The 16,463-nt window shown below is 42.5% G+C and overlaps 1 protein-coding gene across 4 annotated transcripts in view; it reads right to left on the bottom strand.

Moving 5' to 3' along the window:
• Positions 1-14,772, bottom strand: part of SPART (spartin) — a 29,464-nt gene extending 14,692 nt beyond the window's left edge. Inside the window, exons 1-5 of one of the 4 annotated variants that reach the window (XM_036904974.2) lie at positions 14,630-14,772; positions 7,024-7,158; positions 5,734-6,521; positions 2,344-2,541; positions 379-546 (exon numbers count right to left, since the gene is read on the bottom strand). In XM_036904974.2, coding sequence (XP_036760869.2) covers positions 379-546; positions 2,344-2,541; positions 5,734-6,519 — 1,152 coding nt within the window. In that variant the 5' untranslated portion in view covers positions 6,520-6,521; positions 7,024-7,158; positions 14,630-14,772. Of the gene's footprint in view, positions 1-378; positions 547-2,343; positions 2,542-5,733; positions 6,611-7,023; positions 7,159-14,365; positions 14,475-14,629 lie in introns of those variants that run through there. The other 3 variants (XM_036904969.2, XM_036904970.2, XM_057489567.1) reach the window with 3 other exon arrangements.
• Between the last annotated feature and the right edge of the window lie 1,691 nt (positions 14,773-16,463).

The raw sequence follows: 16,463 nt of genomic DNA, 5'->3' as shown, positions 1-16,463 counted from the left end.
GAAATATGGAACTGAATAAAAATGGCAGTGTAAGGAAAAAGCACACCTCTCCTCAGAACCTGGTGCACAGGAAGGCGGAGAACAATACAAAAGAATACGTGTCATTAGTGTAACTATAAAGACCTTCCAAATAGTTAAAAAGAAATCTATACCTCAAAATAGAGTATCTTTTAAAATAGTTTAAGTAACAAACACTTGCAAAGGGAAATACTAAAGTTGATTCTACTTATCTAACCAGTGATCACTCAGTGATTCTGCAGGTTGCTTTGCTTTAGTAAACAGGGTTAAGAGCTTATAAATAATTGAAACTGGTGAAAGGCACCATGTGAACAGAACCCACATACACCCCTTCTTGTCTTTTTTACTTATTTTCCTTACCTTTTTCCCCCGTTTTCCTTTATGATGTACATCTTTACTATCCTGGTCCAATGAAGGGCCCAACTGTCTCACATCGGTGTCACTGGCTTCCTTCAATTGGTCCGAGGAGGATCTTGCTCTTCCCGGGATTTGGAATTCATCTTCCCCCTCTGCCCGGTTCCAGTTGGCCTTGGGAGTAAAAGTCTAAGCTTAGCTCAAAGGCAAATTTTCGCAGATGGCTTTCCTCTGAGCTGTGGTACACAAGGCTCTAGTAATACACTTGTTCAAATGTCAGTGTTCGGATTCTATAAGCACAACTACTTTCACTTGCCTTTCCCCTATACTCTTGTTTTTTATCCCATCACCAAACCTAAACCTTTGCATTCTTTGGTTCACAGAATATGGCCTAAAGCAAATTTCAAAAGACAAAGTATAAAATATAAACTTATAGCAGTTGTTGATATGTTATTGATAAATCAGATGGAGCTATGCTTGTATTTAATTAAGTAACAAATAATACATATTAGGAAACACATATAAGACTAAATTAGCTTATAGGCAATTAACAAAAAAACATCCAGTTTAACTACTCTGCACTGTGGGAAGGCTGATTTTGTTTTGAATTTAATAGCAAAGGTTTTCTATTGGCGTACACTTTGTTGAATGAATGCTTAAGAGTAAAGACAAGTCAAATGATAGCTAGTAATTAATTTTTTATAGTGGGGAGTTCTGGGACAATAGAATAAATTAAAAATAACATGCAACCAAAAATAAAACTGAACAAAGTAAACATATAACTTAAAAGTTAGTTTAATTTCTTTGCTAAAGCCCAGTAATAAAGGTCCAATGAATGTTTGAGGGTGAAGGGAGAAACAGCTCCATAATAGGTCTAGAATACTTAAGAATGTCACTTCATTCAGCTAGTAACAGCAAGACTTGACCCATATCCATTTGGCCATGTTCCTCCCTTTGTAAACTCCTCTCCATGAGCACGCTGAGGCCACACACACTTCCAAATGGGGATCCTCTAACTTGTTAATATAGCTTCAATGTTTAGCACTGGCTATGCTAAAGTACGTGTTGATCACCAGGTCATTCTCATATAAAGGTCACATAATCTAATGCTGAGATGACTCTCTGACCTTTTATTCAGCTGTTGAACATCTCTGATCTTTTGAATATAGGTATGGATTGAAGTGTATTCCACTTCCTGAGAAAATAGGAAGAAATCTTTTAAGGACTAAACTCAAAGGAAACTATTTTGTGAAATTCTCTAATCACCTTCCTGCACTTTGTATACACTTTTATTTAATCACCTGTCACACTGTTCTGTGAATATTTAACAGAGTATAAGGTACTAGAGAATAGGAGTTGTTATATATGTATCTTTACAGTCTCCTGTTCTAACTCTCTTCCCATCCCACTTAACACAGCACCTGGTTAAATAATGGATTCTAAATACCTACTGATTGAAGGAGAATAAAAAATTACACCAGCAGGCTGTCAATCTCATTCGACCCCAGGTAACTATCAATATTCACAATAAAAAATATTTTTCCCCTCTTGTCTTACATCAGGATGGACAAGAACACCTAGCAATCAGGTTGGCTGAGGAAACAAGCTAATGAGGAGGACTGACCACATTTTAAGTCACACTTTATTTTCTCTTTATTTGCTCTTGAAGTGCCATGAAAACAAAGATAATTCGCTCAAACAAAACCTGTTTCTTCCTCAAAATGCCAACCATCCCTCAAATGTCCAACACTGAGTCTCACTAGCTCACTTTTCCAACTGAGCAGCAAGAGCGGTGATACCAAGGGCCAGCACGCACAGAGCTCTACCAGCTGCCCTGAGAAAGAGCCCGTGTTACTTACAACTCTTTAGTCTCTGACCTTGGTTCCCAGTAGAGCCTACTGCCATGTCTTTCAAAGCACAAGTGCTTATCTTACAGTGGATTTTCATCCTGAAGATGATCAATCAAGTTACCTGGAGCCGAAGGTCAGACATTTGTCTTAATAGATCTTCGAAGAGTTCTCTATCATCTTCTGGTAATTCAGAAGACAGAACGACCCCCACAAAGCATCCAGACGCTTGTAACATTGTATCAGGAAACATGTAGGCTCCCATAGTACATTTAAGAACTGGAGATCTATCAGGAACTAGAGGATACAACCAGTCACAAACCTGAAAGATTAGGTAAAAAAAAAAAATCAATGAATAGAAAAATGAGGTGTTTACAGAAGTTGTAAAATTGTTATGCCATAAAATAAAAATTTTGCAGTCTGAAATGCATTTTACAAGGCTGTGAAATATACCTATCATTATCAACAAATCCTCAATAAAAATTAGGTATTTGCTAGTCTGATCTTCCTGCAAACCACTCACAGGAACTGTACTAACTGGAAAGATGTTACTGCTCCACTAATTACACAGTTCTTAAAACTGGTGGCCTTAAATAAGCCCACTGTTAGCCAAAAATGAGTCTAGCTTTAAATAAATAATAGTCAATATAAAGGTTTTATTATTCAAATCAGACATCCTCTGCGAAAATAAGTAAAATCAAACTATTTTCAAGTACTCTAAATGTATTTATTGATTTAATCCTCACAACAATGCCATGAAGTTGGTTACCATTGTCATTTCATGTACAAGAAAACTGAGGCACAGAGAGGTTAATCAAGTTGGTATTTAAATACATGCAATCTGGCACCAGAGAAGCCAAACAATTTAATTAGATATCCAGTGTTCATAGTGTTAAAAATTTTTTTTTTACTAAACCCAAACCTGATATGACAGAACTAGAATATAACATGAATTTATATTTATGGATTCACTACCTACTGTGAAGTTAAATCAAAGTGACACAAAGCTGTCCTGCAATATCATGTTAGGGAGGTCAGAATGTCAGAACACTAAGACTCAGGCTCACAGCCCACCCAGAGATCTAAATTCAGAAGAAATTAAGTTTAAATCAGAATTTCCAAATGTATTCATTTCCATGAGACATTCTTTGAGTGACCAGAATATAATCGTGCCCTTCAGCTAGAACAGTGTCTTCCTAATATTAAGAAACCTGTAAGGACAGTTATTAAAATATGTATTGTGACCATGAGTCAAAGAGCACAATGTTTTCATACAACCAGTGGAAAATGCTGGCATACAACCATCATTTCTGACCAACAGAATAGAAATGTGCAAGAATCAGAGTACTCAAGTCTGACTCTTTCCTGGAAAATACGTAATGGACATTTTCAAATTCTTTTTTTTTTTCAATCATCTCAAGTACCATTCTCTATCTTTTATAAAAATCAAATTTCAGACAAGTTAGAACAAAACCAATTACTGTGTTTTCCACAGTATGATTTATAACATGTGGTATATTAAATGATTTCAAGTAATAACACAAACTATTTAAATTTGACTAGTTATGTATTTTAAAATGTATCAGGAAAAAATGCAACATCTTTTCCTCAATTTCACAGTCATTACAGTTTAGGATGAAATTAAGTGAGACATTTAAAGAGAAGATTAAAAGTAATAGCAGAAGTATGAATTTGACCAAAAAATATGTAAAGGTTATATTTAAATGCCTGGTTTGGAGAAGGTTTCTTTTACTACATACACCGTGTTTATCCTTAAAATTAATCACATTCTGGTCACTTTGAACTGGAGTAATTCATCATTTATGCACCTTGCTCAGGGTAAATTTTTATGGATTGGTGGGGTCTCCACCACAGGCTGATCTCTCCAAGGTGCACTTTCAGGGGGCGATCTTATGAACTTAGCATGTTATTCTGTATGAACTGGCTACAAATTTAATAGGTTTAAAAATAACCTTTATAACACACCTATAAAAAGCATGTTAAAACTAAAATCAAGAGAAAAATAGTTTTTAGAAGCCCCAAAATTCTAAGACTGCCTACTGAAAACCAAATTAATGTCTAATTTCCTAAAAAGACCAATAAGGATTTTTGCAGCATAAGAAATCATATCTAACTTCTTAAACTTTTAGAAGTATACTTCTTCTTTTAAGTATACTTCTTAAACTTCTTCTCTTTAAAACTTTAGAACAAAAACATTCAGCAAACACATGGTAATGCCCACTGCTACAAATAACCGAATGCAGGCAAATGAGAGCCTTAGAGAGGCTCAAATTTAACTTTGGGTACAATTCTAGTTTTTATTTAGGACCAAAATTAGGAGATATTAGAAAGATTAAAAACAAAAGCACTGAAGACAAATTTTTATTAGAGCACAAGTCATATTAACAGTTGAACTCATGCACCCAGGTCGTGTTTCTGATGCTCATCGTCTCTACCTCCAGTATCCCAGGCCCCAAAGATTAAAAAAACTCCACTGTTCCAATGCAGCTCTATCACCAGATCCGCAGAAGGTACCAGAGCTTTTATGATCCTCTTCACAATAAGCCTTTTTTATGCCAAGGCCTCCTTCCTAAAATAACCTATGGGATTCACAATATTCTCCCTGTCCAATAATAGTCTTCCTTTCAACAAGGCCTCCAAATACTCGCTTCATATACTCCTAAGAAGTCTCCAGCTATCTTTAAACAACTTTTGGGTTTACTCCACGTAAAATCTGGCTGAGGACTGAGAACGTACCAGCAGGGAAAACGCACGCAGCCAGCCAGGGCTGCAACCGCAGTGCCGCACCGGCCTCGGGACGGGCGCCCTGCCCTGCTCGCTCACGTCCGTTCCGCGCAGACTCCCTGTCATATCCCAGCACCACCGAGTCCTCAGTTCCAGAACCCATCTCCCTGTATCACTGTCTGGCCTTTTAGAAACACTGTTTTTGGACTGCCACCCTCAGAACACCCCATGAACTCCACAGCAACGCCGCCACCACCACCGTCAGGTGGCGCCAGCCTTTGCTCTCAGACCACGGGCACTCCGGTAAACTCACCTGCTTGGAACGCTGGAGCTCCGCCTTAACTCATCAGTGTGTCTCTATTCCGAGACCAGGGTTTCTCAACCTGGCATGATTGACATTTTGGGTTGGAAAATTCTTGAATAGATGAGAGCTAACCTGTTTGGATGTTCAACAGCATCCCTGGCCTCTGCCTACATTGTGTCATACTCCCCCTCCCAGGTGTGACCCCCAAAAGGTCCCCAGGAGATGAAGGTGGACCTCGCCTGTGCTTGAGAACCACTGTTTATATCTCAAAAAAGAGAAAAGGCAAGGCTATCAAACACAAAAGCATAGATATTCAAGGCGCACAAATTTCACGGAATATATTTAAAAAGGAACTAGAACTTCCAATGATCTTTTGCACGTAACTGTCCTGGATACGTTATAAACATTAAAGAGCAAAACTACCCTCTACCCACGCTTCGGACCACGTTCGTCTCCCTGGCTCACCTGCAGGAGCCCGGGGGGACGACCGAGCACCGCGTCCAGAGAACCGTCCAAGAACCTCACGATCCGAAGGTACCCGGGGTAGGAAGGCGCGCTGACCTCCCCGGCCGGGTTCACGAAGAAGATCTGCACCCCGCTGGGTATCAGGAGGAGCTCGTCGGCGTCCTGCCCGAGCGTCTCCAGGGGCGGCGGCTGCGCGCGGCTCCCATAGAGGCCCTCTCCGCCCGCGAGCTCCCCGGGCGCGGCGCCGCAGGACACGGTGTGGTGGCCCTCGGCGGCCTGGGGCGTGTAGGCGGGGGGCGCCTCCGCGGGGAAGGGCCCGGGGCCGGGGGGCGCCTCCGCGCGGGCGGCCGACGCGGGGGCGCCCGCCTCGGCGGGCTGAGGCGGGGAGCTGACGGATGCGGGCTCTGGGGTCGCTGCCGGCGTGTCTTTGGGCGGAAATTCCGGGCACAGCCTGGGCACCTCCCGCAGCTCGCTCCGGAGGGAAGTGGCCAGGCCCTTCTCCAGAATCTCCAGCCTGGCGCGCACGTTCTGCAGGGTGCCCTCCATCTGCTGCTGCATCTCCCCGGCGAGCTCCCAGTCGGGCCCCGCGCGCTCAGGCTCCGCGCAGGAGACGCTGATTCCGCGGAGGAGGTGCCCTACTGCTTGCTTGTAGCAGCTCTTTGCTTCCTCCTTCCTACCTGATTCATCCATAGTCAGGCCCCTGTCAACATACACAAAGGCCATGTGGTAGGTTTCCTTTATCATCTTGATTTCAGCAGGTTCTCCATTTTGCGGCTCTTCCTCCATGTCTGCACAACAGGAAATAGTATGTTTAAGTGTGTTATGTAGCTATTTTGTGGGACCCTGCCTCCATTTTGTGTCCCCCATCTTGAATGACTATGTGTCCCCGTTTTGTGTCTGCCATCTTGAATAGCTGTGTCCCCTACATGACCCCTGCCTCCATTTTGTTTTGTGTCCCCCATTTTGAGTTTCCCGCTCAAGCCACACCCATTCCCATGGAAACCATGCCCAGCAACCCTCCTCAGCCAGTCAGCTAAGGTCACAATAACCACCCCCCTTGGAAAGCCCCTACCTGTTTTTTGCTACAGTATAAAAGCAAAAAGGGAACTTTGTTCAAGGTCTCAGACCGAGTCCTGTGTTTTGACGGGGCACTGAGACCCTAGTTCGAACTAGCAATAAACACCTCTTTTGCTCTTACATCTCGACTGAGGCTGGTGACTGCGGCTCCACACGGGGGACTCAAGGAAACGGGGCACAACAATCTGTTTACCTGTCACCAGTTCCTCCTACCTGAATGTCTGGCGGACAGGAGCCCGGGCCGTCCGTCCTGCTCACCGCGGTCCTCCCTCAGCTCCTATCTGACCCGACACCGAGAGAGCGCTCAGAACGTACTTGCCACAGGGACAGATAATAATGCTCTTGGTCCTAGATATGTTTAATTAAAAGTAGAAGAGAGTAAGTCAGAATACATCTACTGAGTATTTCCCTGTTCCAGTTGCTTCTCAGAGTTTCCTATCATATGTCTTTAAGGTTGGATCCAGAGTCTCATTCTAAAATTCACTATAATATAAATCCCGATTATATCCAAATAACTAAATATGAGGTTGACACACAATGGAGGACAGAAATGAGGAAAAATATTCGGATGATATTTGGATAAAGTTACCTGACTTCCATTTAAAGGTGGTAGGTCACTCATACCCAAGGAGCCCTGGTCCCTTCTAAACCGCCATTAAAATGACTCTAACAAGATTATTAAAAAGGTAAAGCCATTCTTTTTATTAAAAGAAGGCATGAACAGGTAATTGATAAAAGAGGATATTTAAATGGCATGTGAAAAGATATGTAACACACTATTCCCTCAGGGAAATGAAACTAAAACCCACAATATGACTATATTTTATCATATGGCTAAAATTGGAAAGACTCACAAGTGTTTTGAGAAGACAGCAATTAGAACTCTCATATTTTGCTGGTGCAAATGAAAAATGGTATAGCCATTTTGGAAAATAGGCAATTTCTACTAAAGCTAAATAAACATGCACCCACTCTACGACCCAGCAATTTCACTCGTCGGTATATACCAAAATGAAGGACTATACACACTAAAAACATGGACGACATATTCAAAGCAGCTTCATTCACAAAAGCCAGAAACTTGAACCAGTGCAAATGTCCACCCACAGGAGAAGGGATAAATAGTAATATAGTTACACAATAATGCACAGGAATTAAAAACAAAAAACTGGTACCTGCAACACTAATGAACCTCACCAATTCTTTGAGCAAAAGCCAGACACAAATCATTTCATAGAGACTATACCCTATATGAGTCTATATAAACAAAGTTGAGAAAAGGCAAAACTAGTCTATGATGGTAGAAATGAAAACAGTGATTACAGGTGGTGGATATAGACTTGACCTTACAGTGTAAGGCAATGGTCTCTACCTTGATTTGAGTGATGATTACATGAATGTATACATACATTAAAAAAGCATTACGCTGTAAATTTAGGATTAGTGCACTATATGCATGTTATGTTATCCCTAATAAAACAGGTAAATAATAAAGCCATAACTCACAAGGACAAAGAGGGAGGATGAAGAATGAAAAATAACTTGCAGACCCAGCCAAGTGCCTGTTCAGTCATTATTACATCTTGGCTTAGATCCCGTGTTTGTGGAAAGGAATCCAAGGCTGATGGTGGGAGTTCCCCGAATGACAATTATGCAACCAGTTCACACTGGAATAGAAGATAGGTCTCTATTGATAGAATAGCTAGTGTGTTTCTAAGATTTGAGAAGGGGTCCACACAACTATGGCAGGACTCAGGGTTTAATCATTGACAAATACACAGAAAACTAAGGGAATAAAACTCAAGATAATCATTAACTCCAGGAAAAACAAGATGCTTACCTAGAAAGCTGCTTACCAAGAAAGGTGCTGCATATTTCAGTTTTGATTAGTGTCATGATATATAAACAATAAGTCTTGATACAAGCAAAACTATGATATAACTATATCAAAAAAATGGGAGATGATGAATGGATAGAAAATTTGTGTGCATGTGGCATAGGATAAAAGAACTAAAACTTCATCTTTCCTACTAGGAAATTAATGCACAGTGCCTAAAACACTGAAAAATTAGGAGTGGCAATATATATGCATCCTGTTTAGAGAGTTAATCAGAAAGACTAAAAGAATGGGGTAAGAAAACTGATACAAGTTGCCTTTGGGAGAAGGAGCTAGGTTGGTGTGGTGGGACCTCTGATTTTCACTGCAAGCCTTATAAAAACATTTCATTGTTATTACTATGTACATGGTAAAAAAATACTAATTTTTAAAAGCAAACAGAACCCTTAGAGCAGCATTGTCTAAAAGATAATAATGTGAACCACATGTGCAATTTAAAATTTTCTAACAGCCAAAATAAAAAAGTAAAAAAAATCTGCAATTAATTTCAGTGATAGAAGCCTACTGTCAGTAGACATTGCAGTTTTAGAGATTCTTTTCATGTGACCTTATTAAACTTATGATAGGATAATTTAAATGATTTAAAACTATTTTAGCAAAAAACTATACTAGAAAATCATCATAGAAACCGTGGCCAAGCTTCTGATTAAGTGATAACCATACTTTCTAACTTGAAAAATAAACTGAGATTGAGCAGGGAAATGGAACAAGGGTCATGCCACCGTAAAATCTATTTAGCCTGAGAAAAAGGCCCAGCTTATTCTTTAACTCAATCTACATGCTGTTCTTCCCTTCTCCCAGTCCCTTCAGCAAGTAACTTTGTAACCAGGAAGAGACAGACCTCCACAGTGTGAATGAACTTATGTGGGTAAAAAACGCTGAGCTTCAGATCAACACAGTCACCTAAATAACCCTATTCTTAAAACAGAACTTCAAAGGAATTATGAATCACCTGTATACCACATGCCTTATGCAGACCCCTCCCCCAAAGGCCCTACCATACCCCAGACCCTAAACCACACCTCCGAAGTTGCCTGCACTCCTGAGCGTGTACTGCCTTATCAAATAACTGTTCTTGTGCACAGTAAGCCTATTGCCCTTCGTCTCTGCACTCTTTTTCCATGGTAAAGACAAGAATCATCGCCCTCCCACTCTGGAGGAAAGTGTCTCTGTCACTTTGCTATTTCAATCAGCTTTCTAGTCTTAACACAATCCTTTTTCTCTCCCCCTGTTTTATTTCAGACCAGCAGGGAAGAGGAAGTTCTCAGAACATAATCTCACTTCATCCAGTGCTCCAAGCTCCCCCAGATTCTAGGGTGGTAGGGATATAATTCCCTTACTGGCCAGATCAAGGGGACATTGGGCACAAGGCGCCCCTGGCTTCAGGATTAGGAGCTGACAAGGCATTCGCCCCATGCTGAGCAGAAGCTCAACAAACCTTCTTTCCCCCCCTGTGCTCCTTGCTCTCTGCTTCCCACATGGCTACTTGCGTTCACTACCACTCTCACTTTAATGAATTCCTTTATGCTGGCCCTTGCCTGACCTGACTGAGAACTCTTTCCTGATCAGAGTCAAGAGCCCTCCTCTGGGTTGAGGTTTCACCTGGTGCACAGGGAGAGACCTCCCCAGACAAGGCTGCCCAGCAACAAAACCACTGGTCACAGCCTTTTCATGAAGCAGCCCCACAGCAGTGAAAAGAATACACTCCCTGATTTAGAAATCATATACAATGGACCATATCCAGACCTACCTTCCAAGCCCTACCCAAATCCCCTAGCAGAACTGACAATTCCTTTCCCTGGAATTCTATTCTGTCACCATGTCATCACAATGCCTCCCCTTTCCACAGATTCCATGCCTTTCTTCCCTCGAAAACCAAGGGATAGGTATTCTGCGCTTCACCTCCCTTAGGGTACAAGGGGGCTCAGAGTTCAGAAAGCAAGACAGCAAAATACAGCAAAGGCTAAATTTAGGCTTGTGTGAGCGAATTTAGTAACTTAACCAGTATCACTGCATTTGTCCAGTTGACTTGGCACCCACATTTTTGTTATAAGCTACATGACACCAACATTACCAAGCATAATTTACAGCATGTTTAATGTGTGCTGGACATTATGCTAGAAATGTCCATTTAATCCTTAAAAACAACTCCTGAGGCATTATTACTACTTTGGAGTGAAAAAAATTGAGGTTCAGAGAGTTAATTATCCTAGGTCCTCTGTTTTTGAAAGGCCCTGGGACTAAGAATTAACTTACATTTTTCAAGGTTTATGAAAACAAGGATATGCAACAGATTATATACGGCCCGCAAAGCCAAACATTATTTGCTGTCTGGCACTTTAGAAAGTTTACTGATCCACTGCCCTAGACTATAAAGTTATAGTCTGGTTCCAAAATGAATCCTCTGATGCAGAGCTTCACGCTCTGGGTCTGACCGCATTTGGGGCTGGGGAATTCACTGCAGGACGCTTACCAGCATTTCTGGTCTCTACCCACTAGAAGCCAGTAGCAGCAGCCGCTCACCTGCCCTGGGACGCTGAATATGTCTCCAAACATTGCCAAAATATTCCCTGGGCAGGAAAATCATCCGCATTAATAATTGCTGCTCTGAATGGTCTTCAGGTGGGGACTCGTACCCCTGTGGCACATGAAGATTTTTCAAGGGAACATATTCCAACATGTATAATTTTAAGAAAAAAGCTTCCAGATCCCTCCACTTCCATTTAGTCACTCCTCACTAAAACTGATCTGCCTGGGATAAGCTTACAGTCCAGTTATGCTGTTTTTTTCTCTCTCCCGCTCCTTTCACAATCTTGACAAAATAAAGTCGTACTTCTTAGCCATTCTATTATTACCATGCTGCATTACCCCAGGATGGAAAAGCCACTAGGACAGAACCGTCCAAAAAAAGGTGAAAGATATCAATTTTAACATAAGCACAGCTCTAATTCTCCATCTCATTAAGACATAAATTTCTACAAGATTTCTATCCTTCATATTAATTATTATTTATCAAAATCCATCAGGCATGATGCTATTCTGACCAACTATTCCTACTTGGAATAATTCAACCCAGAAGAAAACAAACTCCAGAGTTACAGTCACAGGAAAATTTAAAAACTTGGTTTCAATTTATACAAATATTTTTGCTAAAGATAAAAAGCTTTCAAGAATAAATAACATTAAGATTATGTTCTGTTGGGGGAAGATAAAAATCAAAGTACAATTTTAAGAATAAAGAACTATGTAAAATACCATGTATTTTTTTTAAATTGATGGTGATGGATATAAAAGTGTGATATTACACTCCTCTGGATACAGTTAAGAGTGATGTACCAATTTTATATTAAAATGTCAGTATCTATACCAAGTGGAAAATTGCTTCCTTTTCAACTACTTAGAAGTATGATGTAAAATGCTATAAAGCAACCTAAACATGTGCAAAGGGGAGAGGTTGACAAAAATTATCTTGGGGGTTCTCAAGCAAATTAAAAGAACTCTTCTAAAATCACTCATTACTATATTACCATGCAAACATAAAATGCACATGGTTCTGACTCCTGGAAGTATCATAATTTACTACATTTCATTAAGTTTTTTGGATACGCTTTGCACTGTTCTAAGCTCCACTTAACCATCACATCCTTGGAAGTTAATATTTGATTTAGAAAATGTTTTACAGACATTGAGCAGCATGGCCAAGGGCACAACTGGTAAATGGAAAAGACAGATTCGAAGGGTTAGACTCAATAGTCAGTTGTTAAGAAAATGAATGTAATGTGATTCCAAAGCTAGAGGTCCTACTATGCTTACAGGTTAACAGGAGGAGGGTAGAGGGAATATGGAGTGTTTCATGGAGAAAGAAACGGGTCTGGCCTAGGTCTGAAGGCAGAAGGCAGGCATGATAAAGGAACTCTAGATAGAAGCAGTACCACCTCGGGTGTACCTGTATCTCCAAGCTGATTGTACAGAGTGCCCTGGAAGATTTCCTAAGTAATGGGTCACTGAAGGAAACGGGCTGGTTATTTAAAAGGAATGGGGGCTGCGTACGTGCGTGTGCGCGCGCACGCAATGGGCGTGGGGGGTGGCAATTCAGTGGGTCAGCCGCTGCCTAATATCCTTCCTTGCAAGCCATCCCCGTCTTGCAGAGAAAACAAGTTTGGCAGTGACAGGTGGGAATCTTAGCACAGAAAGAAAAAAGTCTGCACTGAAATATTATACTTTTATTTTGTGATTTATTCTGGCATTTACTATTTTCTCAGTACTATCTGAGAAAATGCATTTCACAGGGAGGAAGAGGGACTGGAAAATGGTGACTTTCAAAAAATAATAATGCCTTTCATACTCCTAATCACAATTAAGTGCTTATTTAGTGTCTTGAAAATAAAAAAATTACATTATTTCACATGCTTTAATTTTTAAAGTTGAGAACAGAAAAAAAGTCTCTGAATGTCAATCTGATGTATAAAATAAATAAAACGGCACCAACACCAGTATAGTCATCTTAAATCACACACCAAAACCTGGCTCCAAATAGCAATGGTACATTCACGTTATTTGTAAAACGTTCTAATAAAAGTAGTGAAATGTATGTATTTCAAACGTAACTCTGTATATGTGTGAATGCCTTAAGAAATACTCAGAAACAAAGGTAAAAGTACTTGGCAACTTAATCCAGTTCCTTAAACGCTGCAGCATGCTAAGTGTCCACACCACAAACAGTCCTTCATAAGACAGTATTTATCTCCCTAGAGCAAGCAGACGTTCTCTAATGCCCGCCTATCTGGCCCTTAATCAAAAAAAGAAAAAGAAAGAAAGAAAGAAAGAAAGAAAAATGTCCAAATAACGTATGCGACTCAATCCGGGAGCATCCCACCGATTTCTGGTTTGTTAGCGCGACCACACACAATGACAAAAAGCCTCAGCGGTTAGAAGGAACCCACATAAAAAGTAAAGTTTCAGGTTTCAGAAAGGTTTCGTATGTATTATCACCAAAGAGGTCTGTGACTGTAAAGCAGAGTGAATCAAAAAGAAGCTCCATTTATAACTGAGGCTATTCTTATATTATCTTTTCTCTGTTGCTTTTGTAAATATCAAAGAAAACCTGTTGAATTCTTGAACATTTAAGGCCGTCTTTTAGGGGCAACAACAATGAACGCAAATCCATTAAACTGCGATACACGACGCCTATCTCCAGGATCCTCGACGGGCGGTTAAGCCCTTCACAGGTCGGAGCGGAAAACTGCGCCGACGCGCCCCGCGACCACCTGCTGGAGGCAGAAGCCAGGGCGGGGGCCCTGCGGTGCTGGGTCTCTAACAACAGCTCAGAACCGCCCGGCGAGGGGAGCAGCGCCGCACCCACTCCCGTTACAACCGCGGTGGGCGGCCGGCCTCCTTGCAGAGAAAGGCCGCTGAGCTCCACCGAGGCCGCAGGCGCGGGGCGAGGCGGTAACCACGCCGGAGGAGGCCCCGGGCCGGCAGGATGCTCCCGGGGGCCGCGGCCCGCCCAGGGCGGGCGAGGTTGGGGCGCGGGGAGCGCGGATGCCCAGGAACCCCCCCCTCCGGGCCCTCCCCAGCTTGCGCCCCCTGCCGAGGAGCCGTCGCAGACCCGGACGAGCCCCCACCGCCTCCCGCCCGCCCCACCTGTGCCTGCCCGACCTCAGGCCGCCGCCGCCCGCGGGCCGCTCCCTCAAGCCCAGCGCCGCCGCGACGCGCTCGGTCGGTGGGAACATACGCGCCAAGCGCCCCGCGAGCGCGCGCGCACCGCCCGCCGAGACTCACAAAGCGCCGCGGGGCGCGCTCGGGAGCGCGCCACGTCACGCGGCCGCGCCAGGGCCGGAGAGGCTGGCACCGCGAGCCGCGCTCCCGGGACGACCCCCGCGGGTCACCCGCCCGCACGGCCCCAGCCCTGTCCCCTCTGACCTTTTGGACGGATAGAGGGAGACCTCAGTCCGCTTCGAAACCCCAAGTCACCCCAAATGTCCCGCAGAGGGGAAGGAGCGCGGGCGAAGGCCGCGAGAGCAGCCCGCGAGCCGCGACGCAGCCCCGCGCTTGCGCAGTGCGCCCGCGGACCCGCCGCGCCGGGGGCCCCGGAGGGGAGAGCGCGGTGAGCAGAGCGGGTGCTGCGGGCTGGGGGGCGCCCTGGGCGCCGTGCGCGTGGGGAGCAAAGGCGGGTCCTCAGCCCCAGCGTCGGACCTCCGTGGCTCGCGGATCCAGGCGGACGGCGGCCCCCCTAAGCGCACATACACTACCTGCGGGATGAGCGTGTGCGCCGCCTGCGCTGCAAGCCTCTGGAATGTGGTGAAAAAAGCTGAATGGCCCCCTCCCATGGATAAATAGCATCTGTGCCAATACCGTTAGTAATTATGGAAGGCTAAAAAGGGGGAAGTCTAAGTGAACGTACTTTACTTTTTGTCAAAAATTCTGTAATAGTAAAATACTACAGATGACAAATTTTATGTTCTTGAATAGACCTGCCTTAATAAAAATATATACACACATATGCCGTACCCTGAGCATTTAAGAGTAGCTAAATAACTTGTTTGAGGAGACAATAACTTAATTCCGTGAAATGAATTATTTCTTACCTCTATCAAAATTAATGACGGGGCCTGTTGGATGACTATGGGGAAACCCTTTAAATTTAAAATTAGGGTCCATTTGGTGGTTGCCTCAAATCTCAGATAAGTAACAGTCATCTCAAAGAGAAAAACCTAGTAAGGAGGTATATCTTAATACAGTGGTTTTGAATCATTTTGCTCTTATAAGAATGCTGAAATACTTGTGTACCTTCTCCCTTACTTTTAGATTGACCATCAAATTTTTTCATGTGACTTAAATAGCTGCAAAGGGTGCAAATTATTGTAAATTAACGTTTTAAAATAGAAGTTACATATCTCTTTTAAATGTAGCCAGTGGAGCCTCAATTGCAGGCAATTTGATATCCATCATCAATTTTTAAAATACATTAACACGCTTTTTCTTTAATAGGAGGAAATTTTACATTCTTTCTTTCCTCCATGCACACGTTTTCCTTAACATTAAATTTTGTCCCAGTGTGTAATTTTATTGCAAAGTCTTCTATTGATCACCTATCAAACTTCTCTGCACCATAAAGTACATAAATTTAATTTAAAATTTTGCAATAGCCATAAAAATTACAGTGTTTAAATGCGATATATACAATATTATATAGAGAGAACCTTAAAATTTATTACAAAGCTACTAAAATTAAGTCCATCAAGGTTGCAGGATAAAAGGTCAACATACAAAAACCACTAGTATTTCTGAGATAGAGCAGGGAAATGGGACAAGGGTCATGTCATTGTAAAATCTACTTAGCCTGTGAAAAAGGCCCAGCTTATTCTTGACAAAACTTCAAAGGAATTATGAATCACCTGTGTACGTCATGCCTTATGCTGACCCCTACCCAAAAGGCCCTATAAAGCACCAAACCCTAGATCCTTAAGTGCACCTCTTCTCTGAGGTTGCCCACACTCCAGTCAGAATGTGTACTGTCTTATATTAAACTTTACTTGTTGCACAAGCTGATTGCACTTGTCTCTGAACTCTTTTCCATGATAACGACAAGTCCTTTCCAACCTCCACTTTCAGTGGTAAACATCTTTGTCATTTTGCTATTCATTCAGCTTTCGAGATTTAAGCACAAGCCTTCACTCTCTCTGTCCTACCTCAGACAAGTAGAGAAGGGCTACTGAGATCTCTTATTTGGGCTTGCAAGTTCCCATTGCCTGGG

This window comes from Manis pentadactyla, chromosome 2, assembly GCF_030020395.1.
Source record: "Manis pentadactyla isolate mManPen7 chromosome 2, mManPen7.hap1, whole genome shotgun sequence".
In the NCBI taxonomy this organism is placed as follows: Eukaryota; Metazoa; Chordata; class Mammalia; order Pholidota; family Manidae; genus Manis; species Manis pentadactyla.
The sequence above is the reverse complement of the archived record's forward strand: the minus strand, read 5'-3'. Positions and strand labels throughout refer to the sequence as shown.